This window comes from Capronia coronata (assembly GCF_000585585.1).
Source record: "Capronia coronata CBS 617.96 chromosome Unknown acBCG-supercont1.1, whole genome shotgun sequence".
NCBI lineage: Eukaryota > Fungi > Ascomycota > Eurotiomycetes > Chaetothyriales > Herpotrichiellaceae > Capronia > Capronia coronata.
The window spans coordinates 337,112-359,234 of NW_006912893.1; the positions used below are offsets into that span (position 1 = coordinate 337,112).

The following is a 22,123-nucleotide window of genomic DNA, read 5'->3' on the forward strand; positions in this document are numbered from 1 at the left end:
TTGACCTGAGTTTGGAGCAGGACAGGATAGTGGTGGAGCTCTGAAGAGCATGCTTTTTATCTGGCGTAGCGCAGTTACATCACTTTAATTGGCGCAATTGAGCTCCACGCTGGAGGGCAGCTGCCGAACAGCTGCCGGCGACATCGGATGCGATGCCAATCAAGGTTGTTTATGCCTCAATCTACACGTGACTGCACGTGATTGCCAAGAATGGCATTATATCGCGGCATGCATGGCATCGCGGTGAATGCGGAGCCCCTTTGGTTTGATGAGGCTGATGCACTTGTGTCTAGGTATTTCTCTATCCGACACGACCTGAGATCAAGGAACACGCCTGACAATGAGTTGAACCGCGCTGGTCGCGCTCCCTGTCTATCATCACCATGTCTGAGCAAGAACGGACTATTGTCAATCACTACAACCTGCCAGAACCGTTCCCCAAGGAGTGGCCCAAAGAGCTCGATGACAGTGACGACGATGATCTCCCCGACGCGGTGGGAATTAGGCGTTCTCGCTCCCGCTATTCGGCCCTGGAGAGGAGTGCGAGCGAGAGAAAGAGCCTAATCCCGGGTTCTCAGAGGACCGGTGACGGCCGCGCAAACCTTGTCCAGAAGGATGAGCCCGATCCCCTTGGAGTCCATTCAAGCGTGGTCAGCGTATTGAGGACTCATGGCTTACCGGTAGAACACGATCCGCGGCTGCGAGATAAATTCATGCTTTCGTCGACAACCTTTTCTCCCGGAATCTTTCTCTCCCAAGTTCACATGGAGGCAACCACCGATGATCTACTACGAGGATTGCAATACCTATCCAGATCGATCGACCAGAAGTCTGCTTCACTCAAAGTCCTGGTGGAGACAAATTTCGAGCGCTTCGTCCGTGCCAAAGCCACCATTGACAATGTCTACACAGAAATGCGAAATCAAGGCATGGACTCAACTGCGTCGCCACGACATTCCCGGCGGACAAGTGGAATGCACTTCCGCAATGTGAGCAGTGGCAGTGCTGCTGGAATGACCGCTCCCGCCCATGCACCGAGCAAGAACGCGCTCCGCAAGGAGACGGACTATGGCGTGCAGGGCATCAAAGGTCCACTGCTTGAGGTGTCGCAGAAGGCTGAGGAGGTATGGGGCCCGGCCTTGGGAGGCAAGGAACGTGAGGCAAACCTGAAAGCAATAGTGGAAGCCATCGCAAGCAACCGTTCCCTCTACGAGTTGGGTTCCAATCTCAATGACGCTATCAAACAGAAGGATTATGACAAGGCCATTGACCTCTACAGTGCCGCTCGCCGATACGTCACCGAGGCCAAAATGCTTAGCGACAGGGTTGTGCAACAAGGTCGCACGCTTTCTGACGACGAGGCCAACAGAATTGTGGCCATAGGGAGAATGTGGAATGACATCGAGGACCAAGTCAAGAGTCTGAAGAGAGACATCTGGCGGAAGCTGTCCAATCTTCCAGCGAATCTGCCACTCCCAGGCGCGGCCCCGGCAGATGAACACATGGAACTCATCAATGTGTTATTTCAGCTTGGTGTTGAGGAGAGCCCGATCTGGGTGTATCTTCTCAGTCGGTACGATGCATTGAAAAACAAGATTGCGGCAGTAGTGGAACGTTCCAAGGTCGAGATCGAGATCCTACGGCGTCGTCTTGCTTCGACAGACCCTCCATCGTCACAGATAGTTGCTGCATTCCTGCGACAAGCTTCAAAGGACCGACCAGACGCCCTCGACAGCGATGACGTGGTCGACTTCTGGAATTGTATTCTCACATATGTGACCAAATTACTGTCATTGTCCAGTGGCTTACTTGGTGAAGTCATTGATTTCTGGGAGTCTGCCCAAGGTTTTATTGACGGCACCAAACAAAAATCATTGTCAGTTGGCTTCGAGGGGGAGAGCAGCAAGCATCACCAACTATCCGAAACCGAAACGAGCGGTCTGCGCAGTGGAGCGGTCGAATTGGTCAACCAGCTGAGGGACGCCGTCTTCTCTCTTTTTGCAGATCCCCCAACGGAAGACATCTCTTCTCTGTTCTCGCCAATGCCTGGCTCTGCCGAGACGCCCGTTACTCCGCTCACAGGAACTGCATTTTCACCCACCGATGGCCGTATTGGCTTACTTGATCCTCAAAACCTGCCTGCGGCTGCAGCGAAGAAAGGTGAAGCTTGGGAAGATTTCGCTTTCTGGGCTCCCCATTCGATCGCTCTGAGTGCCATTCAATATCTTGAAAAGATTCTGGCACTTATCGGAACTGCTGCAAGCGAAATGGTAGCTTTGGGCCCGGTGGGTAATAACAATATGGTGTATGAGAAGATCAAAGCAATGATTGGGGCCGCTCGCGAACGCTCTATGAGGGCCGTGTGTGAAGCTTGGAGCAAGGATGCCGAAAGTTGCAAATCCTTGGAGGATTGGGTTCGGGCACCGGAAAAGCGCGATCAAACACGCATGCCATTGTATTTTGAGGCGTACGAAAGAAAAGTCCTGCTAGGCATGCAACAGGTATTGTATTTCTCGGATGCCACGGCGAGACCAGGAGCTCGGGATGTCATCTCGCCGCCGCCCTCAAAACTGCTGCAGATGGTGCGGACTCAGTTTGTCAGCAGCATATACAAGGCGGTCAGCGGCATGCTTGAGAATGCTGAAGCACCGACAGAAGGTGACGAGGATGACTGGGTCCTGGTAACAAGCCTCAGTTCTGTTGTGGATGGGGCGTCTCCGACCGAGATCATCACTCAAGATGCTATCAACGCTTCGAGTCGCAATGTTCGGATGTTATTGACCATGTCGAACCTCAAAGCCTTGCGGAATGAGTATGTGCCTTCACTCATCCAAGTCTTCGAATCGGCCTTTTCTGTCAAGCTGGCCGATGAGTCGAAGACCATCCGAGATGTGTTCGGCCAGATCGATGCGAAGCTATTCCACTCTTACATACGCCCGACCGTCGCACAATTGACCAAGACGATCAAAGAAGGCATCAACTCACCGACTTGGGCGCCAAACACCGCAAGGCCCGACCAAGTTAGACCATATGTGTATGCGACGCTCATGACCCTAGTCATGGTGCATACCGAAGTCTCGACCACCGTGTCCAATGCAGGCTCCAGCAGCCCTCTCCTGAGCGAGATTCTGTCTTATCTGCTTGAAAACGTGTCACAGGCACTTCTCGATGGCTTCAAGGAGCGGAAACCCAACACGTACACGCTGCCTGCGTTGATGCAGGCTACTCTGGACACGGAATTCATCGCGCAAACAATGACACATTATGCCACGTCCAAGGCCGGGGAGATCCAGGGCCAGATCTACACTGAATTGGACAAGCGGACGACAAACGAGGCCAGAACCCGGCTGCAACAGGAACTGGGCGAAATGCGCATCGTGCTAAAAAAGCTCCGTGAAGGTAGCAGGAACACTTTCAGTTGTTTCAAGAGACAGAGGTCCTCGGACAAGGAACGTGGCCGACCAGAGAGGAAGATGACCGGCACGTAAACTTCATAGATAGGCTCTAGCGAGTAGAACCTTCCATCGAATATTGACCATTTGAACAACTTCAATATTGTTTCATCTTCGCCGTCCACGTCTTCCTCGACTTCTCCTGCCACCCCGACGAGTTCTCTTTGCGGGGTTCTTTTTCTCTCCCTCTTCAGGCCCCTCGCTCTCTTCTTCCTCTTCTTCTTCTTCCGCTTCACTCTCTTGATCTTCCTCTTCCTCGTCAGCATCCTCCGTGGCTTGATCTTCTGCAACACTGGCCGCCTTGCTTGTCCTGCGACTCGACCTATCCGTTTCAATTTCGTTCTGTAGACGTGACAATCGTCCTCCGCGTCTTCCTCCTCGAGTTGCTCTCGTGGATCCTCTCGTGGGGCCCGGAACTGGTGACGACCGTGGTTCATCCGTGTCTGCGACCGTGCTCTCTCTTCTGGAGACAGCGGGACTAGACATCCCATCTGGACACAGCCGTCTCTGCCACATCATCTCCTCAAAATCTTCGCGCGGTAGTTCAAATTCTCGCCAATATGACTGACCCTTTGTCCCATCTTCGAGGCCGTCAATGATGGAGTCTTCACGCTCATCTAGTTTCGCAAGGTCGTACAAAGTCTCGAGTTTCCGCCAGATTCCTGCCATGGATGTATGGGAGTCTTCAGGGTTGATCACGCCCTGGTTCAGTAGACTCTCTCTGATTGCAATCATACGAAAGTGTTTGTGCATTCCCACTGGCTTCCAGCGGACAATGGCTTGGAGGAGGGCCGACTCCTGGTCGTCCGTCCATAAAGACGTATCAAATTCCGATTTTGTCGATGTTGTGGAAGTCATTGTCTGCGACACCCGCAAACTTGTAGCGAGGTCTGAGAGGCTGGCAGAAGTGCGCTTGCATTCAGACCGGTACTTGGTAGCTTTCGAAGGTCTTTCTTCTCCTGGCGAGGATTCTGCCAGACTAGTATTATTTATGATGGTCGTGGTTTGCTGGCAGCCGTCTGGCTTAATTCATCTTCACCGATCAACGAGAAAAGCAAGTTGATTTTGTAGAGTAGCTCCCAGTCGATTCTGGATATCTCTTTTCACAGGAAATCCTTCCTTGCTACTTCATTGAGGATTGTAAGTTGAGGCCGTCGTCTATCCAAACGGCGCTCGGCTAAGTTGCCTTTTGAGCCAAAATGACCTTTACCTCTATCGAAGACGCGATACTACGCGTCGCAAGTAAATAATACATACCACGGCGCCTTGACATCTGGAGCATCGTCATACTTACATGTTCAAATCAGTGTCTTCAACATGGTCAAGCTACAGTCGCAATGTCTTTTCATGATCAGATCGACCCTTTTTCTACGGTTGTTATCGAGAAGCTTCCCGCTTTCCAGGTCGACTCCGGCGAGGCATGGGAAGGATTCAAGTTCAACAACAACCTCGAAGGTGGACTCTTTCGGTTGAATGATGTCGACAGCAAGCATCTACCTGATATCACGCCCTCCGTCTTTCATCTGGACCTGCAGCAGATCCCACTACCAGATCTATCCAGTCCTTCTTCCAGCTCATCTTCCGAATCAGGGCAGGAAACGCAACAGACGGAGAGTGGGCAGGGTATCGATGAAGAGATTCTCGATTTCTGGAGCCTGCCTGATATTACACAACGACCACCGAAAAATCGACTCATAGGCTGGGACAGTTTCTTGGACATAGGCCACGTCGAATCTCCTACTCCATACCTCAGCGAAGCGGATCCCCAAGTCTTCAGCGCGATCCTGCGGTCATCTGACCAAGGCCTGCCACTGAAGTCTATCACGACAGACGCCTTGCTTCATGCGGCATTCGAGCTTGGGATGGGGAGGAGCTCTGCGCTTTTCAAATGGAATGAAGAGGAGGGCAAGTTCGCCCGTCAGTGGGGGAATATCGCTGCCCGCGGCTACAGTGCACGTCTTGTTGGAGATTTATTTGAAGAGTTTTTGAAGATTGGTACATACACAAGGATTCTTACGAAGTGCTTTGATTGTCTGGACAACCATACACAACAGTTGGCACCATCGAGAATAGCATTCCTGGCTGCCTCGAGGTCCGTCTTGTATTCAATCCAAGAACACCTGGAGTCCTTCAGACCAGAGATCGTATCTCTACTCCAGTTGAAATGCACCATGAGCAGGGCTGATGCTTTAGTGACAACCCTGAAGGGATTTGTGGATTCGATACAAAACTGCCAAACCGACCCAGTGATTGTATCGGCCTTGATGCAGCAAGCAGCGAATGCATCTTTGAGGCATCCAGGAATGGATGGAGTGTTACAACACATAATGTCGAGGACTTTACGGCCACTGATAACGAGACTACTCAGCACAGTTGGCTTGAGTCGCGCTCCAACGAATGCCCAAGAGGGGCAGTCCCTGGACGACGATCCGGAGGCCGAGACCTATTGGACACCTATTCTTCCCCCCGACCTCTGTGAGACCGTTGCGGAAACAAGGCAGAGCCTCCGAATACTACAATCCAATGCTCTAGACTGGTCGCTGTCTACCTTTGTGTATGGTCCCTCATCTTTCGCCTCAAATCTAGAACTCGGGTGTACATTTGACGAGATATGCGAGTTGCAGGCCGGGGCTGTTGCATATGAAGCTGCAATGAAGAAGTCTCGCACCTTGGGGAGTTCACCAGATCCCACGAGCGTGCCCTGCCATCCCATTGCTGCAACATTGGAGACGAAGGCGCAGGAGGAAGATATCAGCCGGCCCCATTCGGGCGATCCATTCCACCTCGCAACGAAACTATTCGATGAACATGTTCCTATCCTTAATCTCGACAAAGCTGACACATTGCATGACGGAGTCAATGAATATCTCGACAGATCCAAGACAGAAGTATCGCCTTTCCAGCTAGACTACATGGACGCGGTGACTTTGTCTATCACACCCCTTGTCTCAGCGCAACACCGGTTGCTGTCTTACTCCGTACTACGACTCCTCTTTCAGGATCACAAGCTTTTGGCCCACTTGAGGCTGCAACGTGGTTTCCAGTTACTCGGAGATGGCTTCTTCTCCTCGCGCTTGAGCATGGCTCTATTCGATTCCGACCAGAACAGCAGCGAAGGTCACAGACGGACGGGGACTTCTACCGGCCTTCGTCTCCAGGCTCGAGATACTTGGCCACCTGCAAGCTCCGAGCTCAGGCTTGTGCTCATGGGGAGCTTGTCCGACAGTCTTGCCAGTTCCACGGAACGCTTTCTAATGGAGAATCTTTCTTTTGCAATCCGGGACATGCCAGTTGACGAACTGGAGAAGTGCCGCGACGTCAATTCAATCCACGCACTTGACTTCCTTCGTCTCGAGTACAAACCACCGAGCGAGGTACTTGAGACAGTGCTCACTCCGGAGATATTGGACAAGTATGATCGCATCTTTCAGCACTTGTTGCGTGTCTCGCGCGTGCACAGCGTGACTCAATCTCTGTTGAGGCAAAATTTCGACGGTCAATTGACCAAGCCTGGTACGCTTCTGCACCAGAAAGTCATAGTTCAGATGCACCATTTTACCTCTACTTGGGCAGACTACTGCCATAATATCGCGATCGCAGGATGTTGGAAGAAGTTTGAAGACATCTTGCACGACGTCGACAAACATATCACCAACAATGATTATGATCGTACGTTGCAACTGGTCAAGAGTCAGGACTATCTTCGCGCCTTGCACGAGAGGACGCTAGACAAAATTCTCCATGCCTTGTTGCTCAAACGCAAACAATCCGGTGCTAGAGAGGTCTTGGAAGATGTATTTACGTTGATCCTTCGATTTGCGGCAGCAAGAAAGTCCAGTCCCGACAGGCAGACATCGGAGAAGGCTACCAGCTCCAACGAAACAATAACGAATAATGAAGTTCACGAGACCACGACGAAAAACATTGCGAAGGAGTTTGGAGGGAAAGTTACGCGCTTTATACATGCCGTGCAGGCTCAACGTGTTTCAAAGCACGCGTCCCGACCGCAGCGGAATGGTGCGAATGCTACTACTGCGTCCAACGAATCTGCTGAGGACGAGGATGGCGACGACGACAAGAGTATGTTGTTCGATTGTTTGCTTCTCAGGCTGGATATGTTCGGCTACTGGAGCCATGACGATCGCCAGAACAGCGCTATGCATATGATGGAACGAGGGTGAGAATGAGGGTGGCTAGAGCTCACTACGTTTTGGCTGGGATTCTGGTAATTGACTCAACTTCTCAATTCGAACTTGAGGGTCTGTTCACCCCAATGCCTAGACAGCGGCCCAATTGACGCAAGTATTGAGTCAGTCGAAGAATATATCAGATCAGATGAACCAAAGCCTTTCTTCCCATTCGACTGTCCCGTAGCATTTGCATCGGCCGAAACTGTTCAATCACCACATGAGCATTGATATGACAGGTTGGACTCGATGCATCGAGCCGACTAACGAGAAGACGAAAGCCTAGACTCAGCATGGCGGGCATTGACAAGCACCATGATGCTAGCTGATCCATGCCCCTAGACAGGGTGCACAAAGTCTAGACCTTCTTGGTGTCATAAGCCTCATCATGGGATGTGCCCAAAGGCAGGTAAGCTTCGAAGGGCGGCAGTTGTACAAATGCTTAGCTTGAAGCTTAGTTGTCAGTCTCAACTTCAACTTCATGATTCGGGCAGCAACCAAGATGTAGGTTAGTAGGTAGGCAAGCAACTACTACTAGGCATCGTTCCTCACACTGGGGTCACAGGCCAATGCTATTGCCGGCGTCGGCCAGAGGTTTCGTGGGTGGAAGGCCTACCTCAAGCTTGGGCTGCCGCCAGGACAAGGGCAAGGACAAGGATTGAGCTGAGAAAAACATTCCGTGTCTATCTAACTCGACTTGCGCATCCCACGTGTTCCTGTGCTTTGAAAAGGCTTGTACCCCGGATTCATACAACAGTCGTGTGCCGCATCATTTCGGGGTCCCGAGAGCACCCTTCAAGTGGTTCACAAGGGTACAGAGTACGTAAAGATATAGTTTCATAGATCCTGAACCTCTGCTTGGCCAGTATCGTGTATATGGTTACACAGCTCCAGCTTGCGTTGGACTACTAGCATCTTTGGCTCATCAAGTCATCAAATTGGCAAGTCGTCCGCGAACGTCAATATAGCATAGAAAGATTTCAAGCCACTGAGGAAGGGGTCCAGCATTGCCCGAATGACCAGAAGCAATCTGAATCGAATGAATTGACGTTGGAGATAGCATTCGACCGCATTTGAGGGATAGCTGAGCGAGCACCACAACACCAGCACCACGACCGATCTTCCACCGTCCAAGCACACGATCTTCAAAATGTGCCGCGACATCACTCTCAATTTCACCTGCACAGCCTCACACCCGACGCACCAGATGAGCTTCACCCAACCTTGCCCAAAGGCCAAACCGTCCAAAGCCTCCTCTTCCTCCCCAGACTCCTCGGGCTCGGGGTCAGGATTCGGTCTGTCCCTTACACGTAGCATCTCACGTGCCCTCGAGCCGAAACCGGACCCGGCGGTGCTCAGAGCTTATACAGTGACGGCAAACAGGCCGTGTGAAGCGTGCGCCGAGGGCGGCAGCAAAGTCGGCGAGCCGCCGAGCTTGAAGAATCTCGGTGGGAATCTGGGTGATAGACATACGTTGAGCGTAGAGGAAGGGGCGGAGGAGTGTGCTCAATTGGGCGCATGGGTTCAGAGGTTGTGATGAGTATGGGGCCTGATCGTCCATGAATGAACGATGTAGGCGTTTGGGTTCCTTCAAGCGGGTGATAAGAAGTCTCCAGTGGGTGACAGTGGCGAGGTTCGCACGCAGGAGGATTTTTGCTTCTCCTTGTTCAGCGAGCGGACTGTGATGGTTGGACGTTTAAGAGCCTCCAGATCTCGAAGAATGCCATCGAAGCATGCGTAGAGTCAGTCTTGGGCGGGTGGGGAGCAGTATAAGCCTAAATCAGCCTCCCTATAATGGCAGACGCCATCTTCAAGCTCACATAGCCAGCTGCAGTGAGACAGCCTGTGGCAATGAGCAGGGTATTGAGGTTTCTCCTCTCAATTCCGACTGCGTTGGGCTTGGCTTGTTCGTCTCCTCCTCTGGCCGTCAAGACGTGGTAGTCAGGAACATATTTGAAGTCAAACACCGTCTCCTCACCCAAGCCGTGCTTGCCTTCGACGATGACCGCCCAGAACACCTTGCGTAGGCCAGCGACCTTTCGCCTGTCCAATACCGGGATCGAGCGGTACAGATAGCAGATCGACATGAAGAAGATACACTGGCCGGCCATGAGCGCCCAATACCATGTCGAAGGACGACCAAGGCCGAGGGCATCGGACAGTTCGTTCCCATTGAGCCAACGGGCATTAACTTCAAGAAAGGAGCGTGACGCATAGGTTGGTGGCTGGGCTTCGAGGCAGCGGATGATATTGGCCGCCAGAACCTTAGAAGTCTCGGTAGGGTTGATTTCATTCATCAGCAGAGACTCCATCATGGCCTTTGCTTTGGCCGGCGTCTCGAACCATTCGGTCGGAGTGCCCATGTAATGTGCAATAAGACGCCACAGTGCAATGTAATCCAAGATTTCCTGCTCGCGCAACCAGATCCCCTGTCGCGGCAGCGAGAGCCAGATGATGGTTCCGGAGAAAGTGCCGATCGTGGCGATGCAGTCGAGGTCGTTGATCGGAACACCGTACCTCTCCACGCTGTAGTATTCCGGTCGGGTCTTTGCAAGCTTCAGGATACGTTGTCGGACTGCAGCATGCAACAGTCTCACTCGTAGGCTGGACGCGAACCCGGCGCCTCCAGGCTTGATTGACTCGATCGACTTCGTGCACTCCAAGATATGCTGCGTAGTCTCGAAAAGTCTGTGTCGAGCCACTTTCACTGAAAACCCTCCTGTCCGGGCTAACACTTCCACTACTCTGTTTGCTCCCATGCCACCGAGTAGGGATTGGTAGGCAAGTCCGGTCAAGGTCGCCCCTCCGTAGCGGTAGAAGACATCTTGGCCCCGCGCAATCTGATCCCAATCCACCCAGTCCGGAACATTGGTCACTTCATCCCAGAGTTGCTGCAGTTTCTCGTGTTTGTCCAGATTGGCCTGGAGAAGGCGGTACAAATCTCGCTTTGGTGTTGCCGATGCCGGTTTGTCAGTCTCGTTAGAGGCTCGAGACTCCCTTTCAGGAATATTCATCTGGTTCACTATATCATAGCATTCTTCTCCCAGCACATCGTACGTGTATTTCAACGGATGTGCCTGTTCTGGAGTAAGATGTTCCGGTGTTAACTGGAATGTATAGCCCCAGCAAGTCCGGGTATGTTCATCCCTTCTGCGGAAAGGGTTTGGCCACGCCATATCGAGAACAAAAAAGAAGGAAGGCTCTCAGGGCAGCAAGCTGCCAGAGATGAATTGACACACTCCATAAGACGACGAAGACGGAGACGGAGGTCAACTTTAGTACGCATCTCGGCATCTAGTGGTGGCGGATGTCGATGTCAACGCGTCACGAGTCAAGATTCGCTGGTCTCAGAGTGGTCGACTAGTCATGTGCCGAAAGTCTGAAATTTGGGCTTCGACTCTACACTTGGGATTCTGGCAACCTTGTGAAAAGGTCGGAGAAGTTCGAATCAGTTCTGTGCATCTAGGATCATGCAATCAAGTTGTAGGGTCTTTTGGGCTGCTGCCCATGCCTCAAGACCTTCATGCACATCTTTATCTCGCCACGTGCATTCCAGTGCTCGGAATGCCCTGATCTACCCGTCCAGCCAGTCGCTTCCTTCCACGATCCCCAGTGCTTTTGGTGCTGCCCAAGATGTTCACGTCCAGAAAAGGCGTAGATACTCTTTGCATCAAGGCGCACCCGCGCCTACGTCCCCGACCGACCAGGCCAAACAAGACACGCAGGGGCCAAGAGAGACCGAATCTCTCTTCTACAACAAGGAAGATGTTCAACCTATAAGATACAAGAAGCAACATTCCAAATCACAAAAGTCAGAATGGAATGGAGAAAAAGATTCGAACGTAACTTCGCTGAAGAACAGCGTCTTTAAAGACGATCTCGCTTTGGGGAGGCCATCAAAGAGTGACAAGCCGGCAAAGGGTGCAGCTGGTGGGAAAGGAAAGAAGAGACGATTGGAACTCAAAGATTTGGCCGTCTCCAATAAGAAGGAGCCGTGGCAGTTACAAAAGCGAGCGCTGAAGGAGAAGTTCGGCGACAACGGCTGGAATCCTCGAAAGAAGTTATCTCCAGACACCATGGAAGGAATCCGAGCACTCCACGAACAAGACCCGGACAGATGGTCTACCCCGGTACTGGCAGATCACTTCAAAGTCTCTCCTGAAGCCATTCGCCGCATCCTCAAAAGCAAATGGCGACCTTCCGAAAAGGAGCTGGAGAAAAGGAGAGAGCGCTGGGCAAACCGGCATGATCGCATCTGGGATAAGTTGGCAGAACTGGGATTGAGGCCCCAACGGACCAAGGAAAAGCCTCTCGAAGACCCAGATGAATTCGAAGAGAACTTTAAAGCAAAGGAGATTTTGGATAATGCACGGAATGCTTGATTCAGCTGATCTTCCGGCTGTTTCATTGATAAGCTAAAGCTAAGTATGTTCGCGGAGTTGAGTACATTCTGTGTCTGGCCTCTGTCTGGCGATGTGAGCTAGTGTCGAAAGCTCTTTGTCCACTGATTTGCTCTTGCCATGAAGGAGTGTCTGTTTCTCCAGCGAAAACATTTGTAATACCACCGTCAGCTTCGATGCTTGCCATGTCCGTTGACAGTGCAACCCGTTTCATGGGCACTGGTTTATTCCCCATTCATGGTAAAAGCCATGCAATCCTTGTCCCCTTTGGAGCCCATTTTCCTGTATGCTATACGCCGATGAAGAGCATCATCATCCTTCTTGTTTGTTGTGTATGGTGTCTCGGTCCGTTCTTGTTCAGAAGGCGCCGAGAGGTGAGATTGGGAGTCGCCGAGTGCTTAGGGTGGAGCGCTGTTGTCCTTGTGACTCTCCCTCGCCGATCCTTCTCACCACTGTTTATCTCCCACACTCTAGTTATCATTCACGGTTAGGTGACGAATGATCATGAACGAGGCCACCATCAACACTGCACCCATGAAATGAGGAATCTCCAGCCAGAAGCTCTCCTTCGTCCACTTGATGCCTTTGCACTCAGGGCGCGCACGCCAGAGTCCAGTCTGCTTGTCAAAGAACATACGCTCTCGACGTGGAGGCATGCTTGGTGGGAACATGACATAAATGACCGGAGTCAAGAAGAGAGGAACCAGTTCGAGGAGTGAAAGGCCAGGATACCCGACACCAGCGAGAAGACGATGCCAGAAGACGTTGTCCAGGATGACCTGACCGTCAATGGTTGCCTTCATGACCTCATACTTGATGGCACGGATGATGAGAAGGACCATGATGACAACAAGGGCGGCGTGATACAAGATCCCCTCTCTCTTATGGAGGATGCGGAGTCGGCTCAACATTGGAGGGCGATGCTCGGCATCTCTCTCCTTGACCGGTTGATGAGTATCTGCCACGCCAGTGACATCGAATCCGAGACGAAGGCCGCCGATGCTCTTCGGCATTGCACTGAAGAAGACATCTCGAGCGAAGTGAATACCCAACCAAGTGTTGGTCGCCTGACGGCGTCTCAAGTTCCAGAGACTGATCGATTGGGCTGCACGAAATTCCGAGATTCTTGCAAGAACCTTGGTGAAGAAGACGGACATCATCATGGTTTGAAGAGTGGTTGCTGTTGGAGTGGCAATGACCGGACCACGCAGGAAAAGGGCCATAGCAACCAACAACAGCGACAATGCCTTGAAGACGGTGTTGAAGTATGGTCGGCAACAATGATGGAACATGGCAACACGCTGGATGAAGGTTGCTTGTTCCAGACGCTTGTCGTGAAGGGAAAAGTTGGTTCTGAAGGCATCACGAACATGCCCCGTCCACTATCGATTGTCAGTTCTTGGTCAATTCTTCAGACCTCGGTATACACCTACCCAGCGGCGACGTTGTTTGAGGTGCGTCAAGAGACAGTCCGGCTGCAATCCCCACTGGAGAACCTCATGACAAAGAGCGATCTGCCAGCCATGGCCGTGGAGGAACCAGCTGGTCATAAGGTCTTCAGTGATGGTGAATTCCGGAAACCCTCCCATCGACTCCCAGGCCTCCTGACGCATGACGAACCCACTTCCTGGGCACCATGCTGCCCCAACAGAGTCTCTAGCACCATCGTCTGCGCCGGTGCCCGTGACGTTAGACTGATACAATGGGTCATTGTTGGGGATGTTGTAGAAATGCTATGTCCGTCAACATCAACCACAGTCGAAGTGTTTCCGGACGAGCTTACCTGTGCTGTGGTGACCATGCCAACATTGTCAGCTTTCAGAGCATGTGGAACCAAGGCTCGGAGTATGCCAGGCTCGGGGATCATGTCAGCATCGAGAACGGCGACAAACTCGTATTGTCCTCCACGAAGAGTCTTGGTATGTGCCAAGGTGGCGTTGAGGTTGCCTGCTTTGTACCCATGATGGACGCCTTCTTGCTTGTACCGAGCGAAGTAGTGAAGGTTTGCATGTTGTTTACGAAGCTTGTTGACTTCTTCCTTCAGCTCAGCATCATTACCATCGTCCGCAAGGATGATACGCAAGTCGTCAACAGGCCAGTCAACCTGACACGCAGCTTTGACAGTGTCGAGCACAATGTCATTTGGCTCACCGCATGCAACGACAATGAGATCCACTCCTGGGACATAATCACCAAGAATGCGATAAACTGGTCGTGGGACCGGGTTGCGGATGAAGCCAACAGTGAGTCTCCACCAGGTTTCACTGATGGTGGAACCTGCGACGATGTTAGATCAGTGGGTATGAAAGCTCAGACGCTTTACTTACAGTTGTCCAAGACTTGTGCAGCAGCAAACAGCTTTGGAGGAAGCAGGTCCTTTTGTCCATTGCTCTTTGCATTGACAATGTTGATCATCAACGCGATGACATAGCCAGTGGTGTTTGCGAGACCAACGGCTGTCAATGTGCTTGACATGTACGAAGTTGGCATAGGTGGTTTCTTTTCCACTGTGACGATGTTATACGGCACGACAGCTTGCTGATCAACACCCTGAACAGGGGCAGCTGGCCCAGTCTGAGCAGGGACTGGCGCAGGCTGAGTGGCAGCTGGTGCAGTCTCAACCTGCGAGGTGACGTCGAGATGACCGTTGACCGAAATAGGTTCAGCCATGATGCCGGTGTGCTTCAGGGTGGACACGGCAAGGTAGAGAGCTTGATTGAGTGTTTCAGAGGGAGTTTGAGAGACAAGAAGGATGGAATTGTGATGGGTCAAAGTCAGATCGATGGGACTGAGTGAAGACGGTGCTTGTCGAGGTGGCCCCGCAGGCAGTCACCTTCACTGGCGTCCTTCGGAACGTTCGTGAAGATGACTAGGAGACAGGCTTGAAGACGCCTTGGATGATTTGGTCGAGGAGTGATTGTGCTGAAGAATAATGGATGGAGTGATGGTGGAGGAGGAAAGATGGGTTGGGAGGAAAAGAGAGGAAGAAGAGTGAGGAAAGACTTCGACGGCAGAAGCTCTGAATACCCTTCCAAACGGGAAGCACACCCGGCTGCAGTCACGGGTCTACCATTCCCACAGCGCAGGCAATACTCCCTGGGGTGCTCTACTGGTTTTGTTTCCGTCTATGGTCATTTAGATTGGTTCCAGTCGATCTGATTCAGGACATCCATTTGCACTTGGTGAGTCTTAATCTACGATGCTTCCTGATTGCTGTCTGACCTTTTCAGTGCACGGAGACGTGACCTCGCAAGACAAGAGTCTCTATCCACCGAGAGATATCGTTCCTATGCTCCTTTCCCTTGTCGATGATGAGGCAGCTTCGCCGGACAGGCATCACATTGCCATTTCGCCTCTGTCTGCTTGGTAGGAGAGCCCAAAAATAATGAACGTCGCTTCAATGGCTAACTGGCTCATTCACCCACAGACGTGTTCACGGCATTGAACATGCTATCTTGCATGCTTTCGATGTTTGCCTACCTTGCTCTCCTCCTCCTACCATGGCATACTATGGGTCTCTTCGCCTCTTTTGAAGAAAACAAACATCAACCCTACAATTCCTTCTCATAGAACCTTGGTCCTAGATCCTCAGACTTTCTTTCACCCTTCCTCGGGCCTTGTGCAGCACCTCTCCTATTCCGGTCGACCTAGACAACCTCACACACCAAATTTGCTGCAGCTGCGGTCCTTTCATTTGTTGTACAAATCCAGTTGCAGTACACTGCGATCAACGCTGTGGTCTTACTATGAAAGCAGACCAAGGTAATGGTAAGAAGCATTTCAAGCCCACACTACTACTGCGCTTGATCCTGGATTGTACGGAGTAAGGTAAGTGTCACACACTCTTCGATCCCTCTCTCTGATCGACAGAATGTGACAGAAGTCAGAAAATGAAGCTGACTCTGTCTAACAGGCCACACTTACCTCCGAAGGTCCAAAAGACTTGTCTTACTGCATAGCGGAAACAATTTCACGGCCTCCACTGCTCAGAGCGCCTCTGCCTCTAGACTGCCTTATGGAGGACTGGAAGGAGAACACTATGGATTCCAACAACATCCTGAAGGCATCTATAGGCGCCATTGCCGATGCAGCTCGTGTAGAAGCTGTTCACTTTAGCCATGGGAAGAATGCCTTATCATGTTGTCTATGCATGAGTAGGCTGGAAGAACAAAGGAAGTTGATATAGACCTAGTGAAGTCTGTACATGTCTGAAAAACAATATACTGCTTCCCTGTCTACCTACAGTCCTGCATATATGTTGTGGAACTATCTACAGCTACTTGCCACCCTGAACTGGTTAAGCCAAACCTCCTTGACCTGGATTGTTGTCGGGAGGCGGCTTTACTACAACTCTGAGGCTCAAGATTGTTCGAAAACAAACATATCTATATCCTAGATCATGCAACAGGACAGGTCGTGAGAAAGGCTGTAAGCAAACCTCGCAGCTTTCATTGTGATGTACCGTGTTGCTCACTTTCCCCCATATTCATCTATAATAAGGCTGTGGTGTTCCACTTAACCTGGAATGGACACGTCCTTGGTAGGGATGCCCCTTTTTGTCTCTGCCTTGCGCCGCGATTAATAAGCTTCTCAGCGCGCAGGGGCAGGGGCACTAGGAAACGACAGATACCGAGTATCAGCAAACATGCCTAGCGCAGCCTTGTCTCGGCATGTTTGTGTCAAATCTATTGCGGATCCCCAACTTTTTCCACCTGCGCATTGAGTGAGGGCTGTTTAGTAGTATCTTGGTGACCACGGCAATCATTCTTTCACATCTTGTCAGGGAGGCAAAGGATTTAATGCCCTTCAAGTCGACGTGCTTACTATTGTTTAAAGTCTTTGATCTGAAGGCTCTGTGAGCCACCACCACCATGGTTAACATCGCAAAGCGCATGCGAAGCTTCCAACCTGTGAGTTTCTGTGGCACGCGACGGCTTGATGTTCACTAACAATTTATAGAAAGTGAGCCTGCATTCAGAAACTGTCCAGGTCTTTGACTTACTTCTCTAGCTATGGCGAATACGAAATGGACAAGGCGCTGCCATTCTTCCTCCACCACCCTCACCTCAATTAACTCATCTCCTTCTACGATTTCCTCGAGGAGAATGGCGCAAACCGGTACATGGCCCGAGGCTATTTGCGAATGAACACCTACCCCGACTGAAATATCACAATCCTGCTCTGCCCATCAGAGTCGAGACTTTCACAAAATCACAGCTACAAGTGACCTTTGAGAGCAGCGACCGGGGTTCATTAGAAGCACTGGAATCTAGGAACACAGAAGCGGACTCCGAGGGGGAGAAGCTAAACGAAGAATGGTCTACAATAGAATCAAAACCCCAGCCAGCAGCTGACCCGAGCACACCTTCATCCACATCACCTCCCAGCGAGATCTTCGTGAGACGCGCCACGGTTGACATTGCGGGCAAACGCCCTCGACAGATTTGGCATTGGCTCAAGAGCGCTGCTAAATGTGAAGATATAGCCCAATCTCCGGAAGATGTGGAACTGATGAGGCGGCTCAATGCCTTCTTCCAAAAGGCGGACATCGACAGAAAACGTGTCAAGGCCGGCATTGATGAGATGAGAAAGCAGAAGGAAGACTTGAGAAAGGCACGCGAAGCAGCTGAGAGGCTGACCAGCGAGAGCTAAATTGTGGCATGTCCTACGAGATGAAACCCTTGAACTCGAAATATGTGTACATTATTCTCCTTGGCTGGTCCAGACTCACGGCTTCAGTCAAACGTTGCTTCACTTTATGGATATGAGACGACAGATTAGAAGTGGGATTTTCTCTGGTTGCTCCCGCCAGCCCGATGGATGTAACCGGGACTCTGTTGCTTTGGCACGCTTGGGCCCGCAGGTTTGATGGAGGGTGTCGGAGCCAACAGAACTGTGCATTCATCTTGAATCCCAGGCTTCCGTTCTCCTCTGCCATTCGACTTTCTTTGCGCAAGTCACGCTGACATATGCCGAACTTCTTCCGAATACGCTTGTTTCTTTCTTGCAAGATCACCCAGCTTGTGAAATCTTATGATGCAGTCCCGTAAGACTACGTGAGAGAGCCACCCAAGGAACCAGTGGTGCTGAGGCTATACGATTCCCTGCTATACGATTCCCTACTTTCGTTGCTATACTAATTCAAATAGAGCATTTGATCCGCCTCGACGAAGGCCTCCTCAACAGACGAGTATGACAGAAGAAGGCAAGCTTGGTATTGGTGTCACTGACCCTGGCAGCAGTACGATAATCCTGTGAATTGGGAGAATACAAACGAGAACACAAACGTCGACTTCATTCTCATCAATACTCGAGATTGAACGGCAAGAGACACATGGTGACAGAGACTATCACAATCCTACAACCAGATGAGTCTTCTGGCACGTTTTCGGCTTGTCACCTACGTCGACCTGGGCGCCTGCTCAACTTTATAGCACTATTTAAGCTGTCTCGCCAAATCCACCACTCTGGACCCAATTTTGTCGCAGATACATACCTATCTATACTTCCTTCTCGATTGTGGCACCATTGACAACCTTCAAAAAGTAAGAATGAGTATGTCTCAAACGCCTCGGAAGGTAATCCATCCAGCGCCTCAACCAACTTTCGCCTTTGGACGGCTGAATGGAGTTGAGCACCGTTTCTCTAGCCCTCGTCCCACGATCCGGACGAAAAGTGGCGCCAGTCGGCCACAGCCAGAAGATGGTAACGGTTACAACAAAGGGAAGGCACCTGAAAAGGCTCCTGCGTCTCCCGCATCGAAAGGCGACGAACTGTCGAGTGCGCAGCCGGATGTTGCCCGACGTCGACTTGATCCAGGGATACAGCAACGACGGACGCCGCAGGCCGAACAATCTCGACCCCGGTGCACTCCAACTCATCGAGGAAGCCCATCCAACAGGGAGGGAATCCAGATCTCGTGCCGGCAACGCTCAAGGCGGTCCCTTCCAGCTGACCTACGAGCAAGAATGCACGTTGATGCATTTAACGCCGCCAGGGAATGTTTACAAGGCGAGATCTCTGTAATAGAACAGCGTTCCAATGCCAGCGTCCGTGGGGTCCACCAATTTCTGAACTCGCTACAGCAGCAGATCAACCGTGCCATTGCTAGAGCAGGCTTCGATTCAATGTTCGTGGAACAACGCAAGGCTCGCAATGGACATCGACGACTTCCCCGGGCCCGAAGACGACACCATAGCCGACATGGCTTGTCTAGGGATACCTTCTGGGAAGATGCCCAACGCATCGGTGTAGGGGTTGATGGTATGAGATTGGCAGAACCCTTGTACGGTCGCACTCGTTACTCTGTGCATAGCCTAGGGCATACCCTGGCTCCCATCGATCCCATTCTCTATCAGCTATCATCCCAAGACCGCCTCTGGCTCTCTTCTGAGGACACGGACTATGAACCTTTGCGAAGCCCACATACGCGTCGCCGACGGAGAAGGACACAGTCTCCTGCCCGTCATTTTACAGACGTACCATTTGGTCATGGCTACCATCTGCGTCGCTATCTCCACGATATGTCTGACGATGAAAGCAGCCTTGTCCGACCAAGGAGATTTAGATATGGGTCTCGAAAGCTGAACTCTGAAGTCTCAATGACTACATCGTCCGACGATAACTTCAGCAAGGACCATCTGCGGCTTCGAGGTCGTCAAACCCAACGCAGCTCCAACACACCAAACATAGAATCCTATCACCGTGGCCGAAGTGACCACCGACACGATGCTCGCGAATCCAAAGATGAAGGCTACTCTTTCCATAAAATCCCTGGTTCATGGGGTACCTACCTTGGGCCCGTCGACTTGGATGACGACCTTTCGGACTCGACATTCTCACATGACCGCCGTCGCCCAGCCCACCTTATTGAGCGCTCCAAAGAGAGCAATGGCCCGAGCGGCTCTTCGAAGAAGGCAGCCGAAACTCCTACATCACGAGAAGAGACTATGCCTTGTGAGTCCAGACGCCGCAGAACACATCCTTCTCGCTCCAATGTCCGCTCATACGGCTCGGTGAGAGAACCGGATGACGGAGAACCAGGTCCTTCACGCCATCGGTGCCTCGGCTGCTTGGACACGGTGCACTCCGTGGGCAGCATCGAGCGCAGAGGAAAGGATGTGGAGAGTCACTTGTCATCCACATTCAATCAGGGCAGTGTTGTCAACTTTGCTGGAACAGAGCATACGGACAATGATGGTATGGACAATGATGGAGGCTTATCCAAATAGGTCCTGGCTCAAATCGTCCTACATGTGATATCAGAATGGCTCTACAGTATCGAAAAGCAGACCTTGGTGCGAGGAACGGCAGATTAGTTTGAGCTTCTGAGCATGGTCCCTGACGGGCACAAGATCAATTCAAGCATGGTACGTACTTGACAAATTAGATCGATGCTAGAGCAGGCAAGGCAGAGGTCCTTTGTCGTGCTCGACCAGACAGTTCAAACCAAGCTTTCACATCCACCACCTACTTACTCAGGTTCGATCTACGCACTAGGCCGATCTTCTTTACTCTGTAGGGTGAAAGAAGGAAGAGCTTAAACATGAAGAAGATAGGCACGTAATTTCTGCCTAGATTTCTACGCCTGAACCTCAGCCCTCGCCCCTCCTTGGACAATGGCCTCGAATATGCCGTCGTCCTCATCCCCTTCACTGTCCCTGTTGCCCGGGTCTACCCAGCCCACTGTGACTGTAGATCTCAAGCCACCAGTACCAGTAAAATCACCAAGACCATCCACATTCCCATCGCCCACATAAATATCATGCACATCATTCATATCCGTGTCCACATCAGCGCACCTGCCCACAACACCCATCTCAATGCCCCTACTCCATACATCAAGATCGACCATCTCGATCGCCGTGAAATGCACGAACGTATGGGGACTCACGCGCTGGTCATGCCCCGTCCACAGGAGATCCACGCCAGGGATGTTTCTATGGCGGATAACGCTCGTCCGTTTGCTGGCATGACGATGCCGGCCTGCACGATGGGCATGGCCACGTTCCAAGTGCCTCCAGGTGACATCGTGCTCATGGTCATGATGCAACTCGTGCAATGTGAACCCTTGAGCTGCGAGGACCGGCCAGCTGAGCTCTGAGTGCTGCGCGCCAGGGGTGTGGACGACAGGCGAGAGTGTCATTACAGATACATCGAATCCGAACCGGCGCACTGGACCTGGGAGAATTGGCAGGACGACTGTGCCCAAATCTTCGGTTGCGGTTTCAGTCCTATGCCGAGTTTGTGCTTCACGGTAGACCAGGTGCTGATGTTGTGAGGAGGACGGTCGAAATAGCCACAGATCCGCGCATCCATGCGAGGTTGTGTCGGTCCGTAGGATCCAAGGGGTCAATTTCCGAGCATTTCCTGTATTTGCTCTCGTAGGGAGGGCAGCCGTAGCTGGTCCTGAGGTCGGCCTCGAAGACACCGAGGCAACACGAGGTTGCCGACGTCGGTGTTGATGCCGGTCCCTGTCGCGATGTCGAGAAGATGGAGAAGAGTTATGATCAGGTGGGTAAGGGTACGTGGCTGGCATTGGGTATGAATTTGGATTCGTGATGTACGGGTGATGGCGATGGCGACGGCGAGAACGAGAGCGAGAGCGAGAACGAGTACCTGGGTGGAGGCGAAGACTTGCGGGCGACCGCCATGGGCTACATCCGTTTTGCCCATCAGCATATGTTTCAACATTGACACACCTGAAATCGTAATCGGTCACTACCATGATGATTTCTCTCGTACCTATCATGGTGAACGTCCCTATAATCGTCCTCATGATCGCTATAGTCAGTGTCCCAAAACAAGCCGCCGCGTGCAACCCTAATTGACATGGCTAGGTGGTCTGAAAGCAAGGTTGTAGAACAGTGATCTCCTGGTCGCTATACCACGGGAGATACCTTGGCTGGGATAGATGAGTGACGGCTGTCCCAAGGGAAAGATCAGGCTGCTCATAGACGGAGTGACAGGCTGGGCGGGAAGAGGCTGGGTTAGAAGAGGACTGCTTCTGGAAAAGGATGATGAGGGATGCATAGGCTCTTTATTCATCGTTAACAAAGGCTCTAGCCCTTCAGAAACTGATGCA

General features: G+C 51.7%; 9 protein-coding genes across 9 annotated transcripts; 5 read left to right on the forward strand and 4 right to left on the reverse strand.

Moving 5' to 3' along the window:
• Positions 1-383: 383 nt before the first annotated feature.
• A1O1_00127 (uncharacterized protein) lies at positions 384-3,488 on the forward strand (the record flags this gene model as incomplete). Its single annotated transcript, XM_007721048.1, has 1 exon — positions 384-3,488. The coding sequence occupies one exon, from the start codon at positions 384-386 to the stop codon at positions 3,486-3,488; it is 3,105 nt and encodes a 1,034-aa protein (XP_007719238.1).
• A 72-nt stretch (positions 3,489-3,560) lies between these two features.
• A1O1_00128 (MRG-binding protein) lies at positions 3,561-4,310 on the reverse strand (the record flags this gene model as incomplete). Its single annotated transcript, XM_007721049.1, has 1 exon — positions 3,561-4,310. One exon carries the CDS (start codon positions 4,308-4,310, stop codon positions 3,561-3,563), a length of 750 nt encoding a protein of 249 aa, XP_007719239.1.
• A 479-nt stretch (positions 4,311-4,789) lies between these two features.
• On the forward strand, positions 4,790-7,633 carry A1O1_00129 (uncharacterized protein; the record flags this gene model as incomplete). Its single annotated transcript, XM_007721050.1, has 1 exon — positions 4,790-7,633. One exon carries the CDS (start codon positions 4,790-4,792, stop codon positions 7,631-7,633), a length of 2,844 nt encoding a protein of 947 aa, XP_007719240.1.
• A 1,156-nt stretch (positions 7,634-8,789) lies between these two features.
• A1O1_00130 (uncharacterized protein) lies at positions 8,790-9,176 on the forward strand (the record flags this gene model as incomplete). Its single annotated transcript, XM_007721051.1, has 1 exon — positions 8,790-9,176. One exon carries the CDS (start codon positions 8,790-8,792, stop codon positions 9,174-9,176), a length of 387 nt encoding a protein of 128 aa, XP_007719241.1.
• A 238-nt stretch (positions 9,177-9,414) lies between these two features.
• On the reverse strand, positions 9,415-10,815 carry A1O1_00131 (uncharacterized protein; the record flags this gene model as incomplete). Its single annotated transcript, XM_007721052.1, has 1 exon — positions 9,415-10,815. One exon carries the CDS (start codon positions 10,813-10,815, stop codon positions 9,415-9,417), a length of 1,401 nt encoding a protein of 466 aa, XP_007719242.1.
• A 294-nt stretch (positions 10,816-11,109) lies between these two features.
• Positions 11,110-12,021, forward strand: A1O1_00132 (uncharacterized protein; the record flags this gene model as incomplete). Its single annotated transcript, XM_007721053.1, has 1 exon — positions 11,110-12,021. The coding sequence occupies one exon, from the start codon at positions 11,110-11,112 to the stop codon at positions 12,019-12,021; it is 912 nt and encodes a 303-aa protein (XP_007719243.1).
• Positions 12,022-12,509: 488 nt separating this feature from the next.
• Positions 12,510-14,709, reverse strand: A1O1_00133 (uncharacterized protein; the record flags this gene model as incomplete). Its single annotated transcript, XM_007721054.1, has 4 exons — positions 12,510-13,421; positions 13,473-13,772; positions 13,823-14,316; positions 14,367-14,709. The coding sequence occupies 4 exons, from the start codon at positions 14,707-14,709 to the stop codon at positions 12,510-12,512; spliced, it is 2,049 nt and encodes a 682-aa protein (XP_007719244.1).
• Positions 14,710-16,910: 2,201 nt separating this feature from the next.
• A1O1_00134 (uncharacterized protein) lies at positions 16,911-17,691 on the forward strand (the record flags this gene model as incomplete). The annotated part of the gene is made up of 2 exons (XM_007721055.1): positions 16,911-16,949; positions 17,050-17,691. 2 exons carry the CDS (start codon positions 16,911-16,913, stop codon positions 17,689-17,691), a joined length of 681 nt encoding a protein of 226 aa, XP_007719245.1.
• A 2,929-nt stretch (positions 17,692-20,620) lies between these two features.
• A1O1_00135 (uncharacterized protein) lies at positions 20,621-21,577 on the reverse strand (the record flags this gene model as incomplete). The annotated part of the gene is made up of 1 exon (XM_007721056.1): positions 20,621-21,577. One exon carries the CDS (start codon positions 21,575-21,577, stop codon positions 20,621-20,623), a length of 957 nt encoding a protein of 318 aa, XP_007719246.1.
• Between the last annotated feature and the right edge of the window lie 546 nt (positions 21,578-22,123).